At 54.6% G+C, this 9598-nt stretch overlaps 1 protein-coding gene across 1 annotated transcript in view; it reads right to left on the bottom strand.

Moving 5' to 3' along the window:
* The window catches only part of MYO1C (myosin IC), a 21754-nt gene that overhangs the window by 5487 nt on the left and 6669 nt on the right, over positions 1 to 9598 (bottom strand). Inside the window, exons 2-17 of the mRNA XM_014464729.2 lie at positions 8926 to 9081; positions 8692 to 8807; positions 7881 to 8079; positions 7720 to 7800; positions 6673 to 6852; positions 6482 to 6580; positions 6164 to 6277; positions 6009 to 6080; positions 5482 to 5601; positions 5294 to 5376; positions 4969 to 5074; positions 4788 to 4868; positions 4400 to 4491; positions 1692 to 1786; positions 1568 to 1614; positions 1386 to 1466 (exon numbers count right to left, since the gene is read on the bottom strand). Of these exons, the coding sequence (XP_014320215.1) occupies positions 1386 to 1466; positions 1568 to 1614; positions 1692 to 1786; positions 4400 to 4491; positions 4788 to 4868; positions 4969 to 5074; positions 5294 to 5376; positions 5482 to 5601; positions 6009 to 6080; positions 6164 to 6277; positions 6482 to 6580; positions 6673 to 6852; positions 7720 to 7800; positions 7881 to 8079; positions 8692 to 8807; positions 8926 to 9081 (1722 nt within the window). The remainder of the gene's footprint in view (positions 1 to 1385; positions 1467 to 1567; positions 1615 to 1691; positions 1787 to 4399; positions 4492 to 4787; positions 4869 to 4968; positions 5075 to 5293; positions 5377 to 5481; positions 5602 to 6008; positions 6081 to 6163; positions 6278 to 6481; positions 6581 to 6672; positions 6853 to 7719; positions 7801 to 7880; positions 8080 to 8691; positions 8808 to 8925; positions 9082 to 9598) is intronic.

Below are 9598 nucleotides of genomic sequence, written 5' to 3'. Positions count from 1 at the left end.
GAGGGATTTTGTATGTACTGTCGATAGAGGAGTACTGATATGCTATCGTAACTTTTTCTAAGAGGGCCTGTAGAAAATCACATTCAATTAATGAACGAGGGTTGTTTTCTTTCTGTTCTCATGACCTGATGACGATCAATCAATATGAGCATTCCCCCAAATAAGAATCGCAACCACAGTCACACCTCTGATTTGACACCACACTTAAAACGAGCTCTTTGGGGTCGAGGCGGGGGGATTGAAAATCAGAATTATGCGCCCTATCCTCCGGAAATTGTTTCTTATTTATTAAATAATTCATCCAAACCCCATAACAAAGAAACAGAATTTCCGGAGGATGAGGCCCAGAAATCAGGATTTTAAAAAGATTCCCAGGTGATTCTAATGTGCAGCCAAGGTTGAGAACCACTGGTTTAAAGGATGTGTAGGAGCCCAGCAGGTGTGGCTCAATGGTTGAGCATCGATCTATGAACCAGGTCACGGTTCAACTCCTAGTCAGGGCACATGCCCAGTTGCAGGTTCAATCCCAAGTGGGGTGTGTGTAGGAGGCAGCCGATCAATAATTCTCTTTTGTCATTGATGTTTCTATCTCTTTCTTCCTCTCCCTTCCTCTCTGAAATTTAAAAAAAAAAAAAAAAGGTGGGGGTAAGGGGGGATAAGGACACATATGTAATACCTTAATCAATAAAGAAAAAAAAAGGGTATGTTCAGTGGTTAAAGCTTCATCCTGATACACCAAGGCTGGGGGTTCGATCCCAGGTCAGAGCACATACAAGAACCAACCAACAAATGCATAAATAAGTGGAACAACGTATCAATGTTTTTCTCTCTCGCTAAAAATAAAAAATAAAAAAAAGGGAGACAGCCAGAAGGAAGAGAGGAGAGAAAGGCATTCCAGGCAGAGGGGCAGTCTGAGCAAAGGCTTGATGTACACAGTGAGCTACAAACAAGACAAGCAGAGAAGGGGGTTAGAGGCGGGCAGAGGCAGTATCGGAGCAGAACTCAGAGTCACATTAGGGAGAGTGAATTTAAACTTGAGGGAACAAGGGAGCCATAGAGGAATCTGGAGTGGGGGAATGATAGGAACTGATCTGCCATTTGGAATATCCCCACAGCAGATACGTGGGGAATGCTTGTAAGGGCAGGGGAGCAGCCAGGAGACCAGGGAGGAGGCTGGCTGGCTCAGAGGAGAGAGAACAGGGCGGACACAGAGCAGTGGCTGTGTACATGACACAGACATAGAGCACACACAGACGTAGGCACAGATACACAACCACAGGAACCAACAAGCACAGACGCTCGCATGCACACAGCCAATTCCAGGCTCTTGCAGGCATTCATCGCCGTGCACACACACGCCCCCGCGGGCCCCACAGCCTCCACACCGTCTCTGGGCGCTTCTTGTCACTGAGCTCGCTCCGGTCGAAGCACTGGCTCATAATGGGATTCTCCGAGCTGCACATGGTCTGTGAGGGCAGAGCACGGGTTCAAGGTTGTAGTAGGACAGATTCCTGGGGCACTGGTCATTCGGGGTCAAACCCGGAGTCCTCCCCGCAGTCCCCCTCACCTCCTTCAGGTTCCGGAAGAGCAGGTCGTTGTTTTTATCCAGAAACCCTGGCAGGAGAGAGCACATGTGAGCTGAGGAAGAGCCCCCTCCCTGCCACTGTGGGGACCCGGCCCAGCATCCTCACCGGTCACGCTGTAGGTTACTTCCCCAGCGTAGTGCAGGAGGCGGAACTCCCCGCGGCCCAGAGATTTCCTGGTCCGCTGGTCAGCCAGCTTGTGCCTGGGGGTGACAGGGAGAGGAGCTAGCGTGCTGGCCTGAGCCATGCTCCCTGCCTGCTGAAGGGTCTTAGAGAGGAAACAGACCTCCAGGAGGAAGCAGGCGTGCCCAGGCCACCCACAGCCCACCCTGCCTCCCTGCATAGAGGTGGCCACGGACTCTTGAGGGAGGTAGACGGCCTTGCCCAGGTCACACTGTGCCAGGCCCGGGATCTGGGCCCCCGCTCTGCAGGGCACACTGGGCAGAGGGCTCCTTTCAGTGCCTCTGGCTGTTGCATGACTGCTCAGAGGGTTGAGCATGGGCCTACATTTTAAGAATAGAATCTGCCCCAAGAGATTACTTAAGTCTTAAGCATGTGTATACCCTTTAGCCCACTTTCTATATTTAAAAAACAATCACTAGAGGATATGTATTTTTTTAATTCTATTTTATGTTATTACTAGAGGCCCGATGCACGAAAATTCCTGCAAGAGCAGGCCTTCCTTCCCCCGGCTGCCAGTACCGGCTTCCCTCCGGCACCCGGGACCCGGGCTGCTTCCCTCCCAGCTTTGTTAGGAAGGACGTCCGGAATGACATCCAGTCTAATTAGCATATTACCCTTTTATTATTATAGATTATTATTTTTTAAGCCTCACCCAAGGGCATGCTTAGAGCTTAGAGAGAGGAAGAGAGGAAGAGACACACACAGAGAGAGAGAGAGAGAGAGAGAACCATCGATGTGAGAGAGAAACATCTCCCAATGGGGTAATGAACCTGCAACCCAGATATGTGCTACGACTGGGAATTGAACTGGCAACCTTTTGGTGCACAGACCAAAGCTACGTTTTGTCTTTATTGATTATTTAGAGAGAGGGGAAGGGAGAAGGAGTGGGAGGAAGAGAAGAAGGGAGAGTGAGAGAGGGAAGGAGGGAGGGAGGAGAGAAAGAAACATCTATTGGTTGCCTCACATACATGCCCCAACTGGGATCGAACCACCAACCTAGGTATGTGCCTTTAACTGGGAATCGAACCCACAAACTTTCAGTGCACAGGATGACACTCCAACCACTGAGCAACACCAGCCTGGGCCCATTTTCTACTTTTAAGAACTATTTCAAGCAACTAACCAGCGACACAGGCAGAGGCTTAAGGCATAAAGATGTTTGTGGCAGCCTTGTTATCCAGCAGAAACTGGAGGCTGGCCAGGGCCCCCAGAGGCTGGGTAAGAGCCATGGGGTGTCTGTGGATTAGAGCCATTAGAGCAAGCATTTTGAGGAACTCTTCTCTGTTTGATACAGGAAAATACTGAAAGATATAACACTACCCTGAGCCTTCTACAGGAAGTCCTCACTTACTGTCGTCAATGGGTTCTGTGACTTTAAGTGCAACGACATATAACAAAAGCAATTTTACCAGAGGCTAATTGACATAAACAAGAATGAAGTTCCCACAACAGCTCATCAATGGTATAACAAAACAACACTGAATGAAACAGCATTATCTGAGGACCTGCTCTACACAGTAAGTTCTCAACCACGGAAAAAAAAAGGTATAGAAAAAGGCAGGAAGGAAATGCCTCGAATTGTTAACAGTGATGGCCTCTGGGTGACAGGACTCCAAGTGGCTTTTGCACACATTCCAGCGTTTCTCTAATGAGCAACGTTATTTTTACAACCAGGAAAAGGGTTTTAACGAAGGGCTTTGGCATTTGCAGCCCTGGGACTGAGTCCCAGCTCGGTGACTTACTAGATGGGAGATAACCTTGGGCAAAGGACTTCTCTCTGAACCTCAGTAAACTGGAGACAGCACAGGAACACCTCCTCGGGCTGCCTCAGGTTAGAGATGACGTACAGACGATGCAGGACAGAGCCGGGACAGAGGGGCTTGCTTCCTCTCCCTCGCCCACTTTAAGGGATGAGTTAAATAAGAAGCAATTTGCAAATAAAGGAAGCTAAAGAATTTTAGCAAGTTCCTTTCCTTTTTTAAAAAATATGTTTTTACTGATCAGAGAGGAAGGGAGAGGGAGAAAGAGATAGAAACATTAATGATGAGAATCATTGATCGGCTGTCTCCTACACATCCCACACTGGGGATCGAGCCCACAACCTGGGCATGTGCCCTGACAGGGAATCAAACTGTGACCTCCTGGTTCATAGGTCAATGCTCAAGCACTGAGTCACGCTGGCTGGGCCTTCGCAAGTTTCATTCTCAGAAAAGAATAAGGAGGAAGCCATGCTCCTGGCTTCTTCCTCTGTGGCTGTACGGTGAGCTGCGGTTCTGTGTGCCTGTCCTTCAGCACCTCCTCTGGTCATCTCTTTTTTTTTTTTAATATATTTTATTGATTTTTCACAGAGAGGAAGGGAGAGAGATAGAGAGAGTTAGAAACATCGATGAGAGAGAAACATCGATCAGCTGCCTTCTGCACATCTCCTACTGGGGATGTGCCCGCAACCCAGGTACATGCCCCTGACCGGAATCGAACCTGGGACCTTTCAGTCCGCAAGCCGACGCTCTATCCACTGAGCCAAACTGGTTTTGGCCCTCTGGTCATCTCTTTGTGGCTGATGTTTTAATTGATGGGGGGGGATCCCAGGCTTCCACAGGTTCTACCCAAGTGAGCCCTGCAACCCCACTCACGTCAGGAAGTGTGGATGGTGCTTGATGGTGTCCTCCAACTTCTCCAGGAAGGTCAGATCTGTGGCCTCCCCAGGGCGCAGACACTCCTCGTCCTGAGGGGTGTGGCACAGAGTGATGGATGTGTCAAGGGAGGGGCTGGAGAGCACAGGTAATTCAGGGGCACCATGCAGGAGGCAGAGACACAGGGAAAGGGGCAGTTCAAGGGGACTTCCTAGGGACAGCTTCCAGGTGCAGCCAGCACCTCACCTCACCCTCCATGCAGAGCCCTGCCCTGTCCCTGCTCAGCCCCAAACTCTGGCCCTCCGTGGACTGGCCTGGAGAGAAAGGGGAAGGAGTGACGTCCTCCCACCCAGCCCCACACGAGGCTTAGGAGGAACAGACGACTCACCAAAATGGAAATGATGCCCTTGAATTTCTCCTCTACCAGATCACAGATGATCTTGTTGTTGAAATACTGGACAGGCTCCCACTGAGGGGTACAGGGAAGGAGGGCATCATCATGGGGTCCTGGTGCCTCCCTCGGGGACTGACACCTGGGCTTCCTATGACACCTGCAGGCCCGCGCTTACCGCGATGCCCTCTGCCTCGTACTCCTCCTGCTCTGACTTGAGGGTGAGTTCGATGAACAGCTGCTGCAGCTTCTCGTTGCAGTAGTTGATGCAGAACTGCTCGAAGCTGTGAGGAAAGCAGGAGAGACCACAGGAGCTCAAGGTGGCCACAGGGCCGGGGTAAGGGGAGGATGGGCCAGGCCCTAAGCAGCTATGGGAAGAAACACTCATCAGGACCCAGGATGGTTGAGAAATCACTGACAGGAATGAGAGAGGCGGGGACAGAGAAGAAGGACCGGGACAGAGAGACGAGAGGAGAGACAGGCAGGAGGAAGAGGGCACCGACCTGTTGTGCTGAAACACTTCGAAGCCATAAATGTCCAGGAGCCCAAGGACCGTGGTGCTCCGCCAGCTGGGGCTCTGGGCATCCTAGGGTCATTCAACCAAGAGCATGGGTCCCCACTCCTGCCAGCCCCCAGTGCCCAGGCCCAGGCCACCCTGCTCCCTTGGGAGCGGCCAGGACCACGCCCTCACCTTGGAGGCTAATGATCTGTTGATCTTCCCGACTAGCCAAGTAAAGGTTCGACTATACACGGCCTTGGCAAGCGCGTCTCGAGCATACGCAGCCTGCTCCAGGTTCAGCGGGCTCAGGAGCTGCAGGTGTGGCGTGAGACAGGGAGATGAGTGCTGAAGACCCCTCTCCACCCACTCCCTTCTGGGTTCAGGTCGAACACCAGGAAACTATGTCTACTCGCCCTCCTGCTGGGGGAGGGTGTGGGGGCGGGCACAGGAGAGGACACAGTGACCCCACCAGAGGGAAGGAGGTATACGGACAAGAGGCCCCATTCCTAGAGGTCAGAGTCTTGGCTCTAGCCTGACTCTCTCACCCACTTCCTGTGTGACCTTGGCCCGCCCCTGTGCCTCTCTGAGCCAGCTGCCTTATGTCCTTCCAGCATTGCTGAGAGGACCAGCTAGCGGACCAGGGGAAGGGGCAACGATGGTGGGGGCTACCTTATACCTGCACCCCTCACCCATCTCCTGAGGCAAAGGCTTGGCCTCACCTCTTCTCCCTTGGCGATGATCTTCCTGTGGGTCAGGGCTTCCCGAAATGTTGAGCCGTCCACACCAAGAAGCTGTCAAGGGGGCGGGGGCATGGTGAGGGTGCCCTTCCCCTCACCCAGCTGCTCTGCCCTTGCCCTCTGCTCACCCCGCTTACCCTGGTGAGATACTTGAACTGATTCTCACTGGTGACCTGGGCGTTGCTCTCCTCATCGGCAGCAAAGTGGAGGTTGCCCAAATGCAGGACACTGGCCACGATGCTCAGCAGGTCCTGGGGGACAGGCAGGGGCAGAGGGGAGTCACAGGAGGGGCTGAGAGTTCCATGAGGGCAACCAGGGGTGGTCGGATGGAGCAGGGACTGGGAGGTGACGTGTTTGGGAGGAGAAGGGGGATCTAAGTAGATATAGGCGATAAAAGTGGGTTGAGATTTTCAGGGTGTGACAGGAGGAAAGCGGGTCCCCAGCAGAGGCCTCACCTCCACTTCATCCTCAGTGAAGTTGATGACCGTGAGAGCCTTCCTGACGACCTTCCAGTCGTTCTTGTCGTTGATGGAGGAGACTTTGGCACACTGGCCCTGGGGGAGGGGCAAAGCTGGGTTGTCAGCCCTGGCGCCCTGGCGCTGTGCTGCTCCCCGGGTGGCACCTGCCCTGCCCACCAGCTGCTCACCTTCACCAGGTACAGGTAGCTCTGGGGGTTGCGCTCCAAGCCCAGCCTGCGCAGTGTCTCCTCTTCGCCCCCCTCCAGCAGCTGATAGAAAATGTGGAAGTTCCTCTCCCCGTGATTCTGGTGGACCACGCGGGACTTCTCCAGGAGGTAACTGAGAATGTGGCCGCCCACAGGGGCACCCTGCGGGCAGGACAGACACGGGGACTACTCAGGGGGATGGGAAGTGGGGCCCACCTTCCCTTCTCTCCCCCGCCGTCTTGGGTTCTAATTCCAGTTCTGCCCCTAAGTGCCTGGGCTCCAGCAAGTCACCCGCTGCCTCAGCTTCTTCATCTAAGAAACGAGGACACTCAACCCCATCTACATGTCAGCTCCATTCGGACGGACGGACAACAGGCATCTCAAACTCAACAGCCCTGAACTGAACTCCTTCTCTCCTGCTCCTCAGGCTAGCTCCCCCGACTGTCTCCCATCTTGGTCAATGGTTACTTCACCCTTCTAGGTGCTCAGGGTAAGGAGTCTGCAGGCCTCCTCTCATCCCATCAATCCTGCTGCCTTAACCTTCAAAACCCCAGAGTCCAACCGCTGCTCCCCACCTCCACTGCCCCCGAGCTGGTTCCAGCCACAGTCACCTGTCATCTAGATTATTCTATCAGCTTCCTGACTGGTTTCCCTGCTTGGCCTGCTTCTCTGACCATCTAGTCTCAACAAAGCAGCCAGAACGATCTTTTTAAGAGGAAAGTCAGATCCCGACACACTTCTGTTCCAAATCTCCTGATGGCCCCCTTCCTCTTGGAGTTCAAAACATAATTAAAGAGCAACTGCCCCACCCCTGACCTTGTTTTATTCTTTGCCATGGCACTTGTCACCTACATCACATTTTCCTGCTTACTGTCTGTCTCCCCTAAAGGCAGGATTTTTGTCTGTTCTGTTTCAATGCTGCAGTTCCAGCATCTGGAACAGTGCCTGGCACACAGCAGGAGCTCAATAAATATTTACTGGCGCCTACTGAATGGGAAACCCACCCCCTGCCCCGGCACACACAGGTACCTTGAAATCAAACTGCACGTCCATGTACTTCCCAAACCTGCTGGAGTTATCGTTCCGGAGGGTCTTGGCATTTCCGAAGGCCTAGGAGCAGATGGGGGTATGAGGGATGCCGGCCTTCTCTCCCTGCCTCTCCCTCCTCTCAGATGCTGCCCGACCCTCACCTCCAGCACAGGGTTGCTCTGTAGCAGCCGGTCACGCACAGCACCACCCCGCTCAGGGGCTGGGCAGGTCTCAGCATAGAACTGCAGCAGCCGCTTGGTGGCCTCCGTCTTGCCTGCCCCGCTCTCCCCAGAGATCATCACTGCCTGGTCCCGGCGCTCCGTGCGCAGTGCCCGGTACACAGTGTCGGCCACCGCGAACCTGGGGCAGAGGCCGGTCAGGAGCTCAGGGGGTAGGAGTTCGAGCAGCTGCAGCTGGTGGGAGTCCGGCAGGTGGGGCTGGGGAGGGCACTCCCACATCTGCCTGGCGTTCTCTCGTGGGTGGGAGCTGCATTTACCCTTGAGGATGGGGGTTGGGGAACCTTCAAGGGTGTGGGTGGAGGGAGATTCTTCACAGCTGTGGAGGGGGTCACTTTCAATTTTAGTATATGTGCTGCCGAAGCGAGCACTGGAGGGGGTCACTTTCAGAGGGAAGATGGAGAAGATCACTCTTGAGTGTTACCGGTCATTCAGGTAGAGGCTGGGGTCCCTCACAGGTAGGGCTGGAGGCCCCCAGAGGTCACTAAAGTTGGGGGCCATGCCAGGTACAGTTGGGCAAATAAGTCAGGAGTGAGAATGAGTTGGGTGGGGGCCGGGGAGGTCCCGACCAGATGGAGCTGATTCATCTCAGTGGGAATGGAGTCGGTCCAGGGTGAGGAACTGTGGGATCCCTCACAGATGTGAACAGTGCTTCATCCACAGTGGGGAGTCTGGGCTCATGTTAGAGTGAGGGCCGGGTGGGGTCATCTCAGATGGGGATGGGGGTGTCACTCACAGGTGGGGTGGCACCTCGTAGAAGCTGACTCCACGGTAACGCTCCATGTGCTGACGGGTGTAGATCTGGAGGTCCCGGTAGGGGTTGACAGAGACCAGGACCGGGCCAATGTAGGTCTGGGGGTTGGAGGAGGAGGGTCAGAATTCTCTCCCAGAGGCCCCTGGTGCCTCTTTCCCCCACAGTCCTGCCTCTGAACCCCCCAGCAGCCCCACTGTCTTCCCACTCGGGCCTCACGTAAATGAGGTTCTCCCGGAACCGTCGCCGCAGGTTCTCGATGAAGGCGGCCTCACTGGTGAAGTTCTCCAGCAGCACGAAGTCCTGCACCCCCACCCGGTCACGGGCGGTCAGGGCGCTCTCCATGGTCACCCGCACCCCGTCGCTGCCCAGGGCCTGTTGGGAATGAGCCGCGGGAAAGGGTCAGGGCCAGCGGGGTAAGGTAAGGCCACTTCCCCCCCACCACAGCCTGTGGGATCGACAGGGTAGCAGGGCAGGTGGACACGGGAGGCCTGGACACAGGACACAGGAGCAGGACGACGCTGTGTACACTGGGCCTGGGTGTACACGGGGAACATGGAGGACACAGGGAGGCCACCCAGAACAGAGACCTCGTGGGTGCATGGGCCTGGACACAGACCCTGGAGCACAGAGGACAGAGGAGCAAGGCCACTGAATCCCGGAGGTGCTAGTTTTGTGTAGAGAAAGGGGGGGTCATGAAGGAACTCCTGGAATCACAGAAAAAAAGCCCTGTTGACCTTGGACCAATCCCCTCCCCTCTTAGGGTTCTTCCGCCTCCAGGAGGAGGAGTTGGATTAGACCAGGTGACTTAGGGCTCCCTCTGAGCCACAGGTGACAGGTGTTGTTGGAGGACAAATGGCTCCGAGTGAGCGCTTCTGGCAGGGTAGGGGCG

Source organism: Myotis lucifugus, unplaced genomic scaffold, assembly GCF_000147115.1.
Source record: "Myotis lucifugus unplaced genomic scaffold, Myoluc2.0 scaffold_262, whole genome shotgun sequence".
NCBI classification, from domain to species: domain Eukaryota; kingdom Metazoa; phylum Chordata; class Mammalia; order Chiroptera; family Vespertilionidae; genus Myotis; species Myotis lucifugus.
This window is presented reverse-complemented; position numbering and strand designations above follow the sequence as displayed.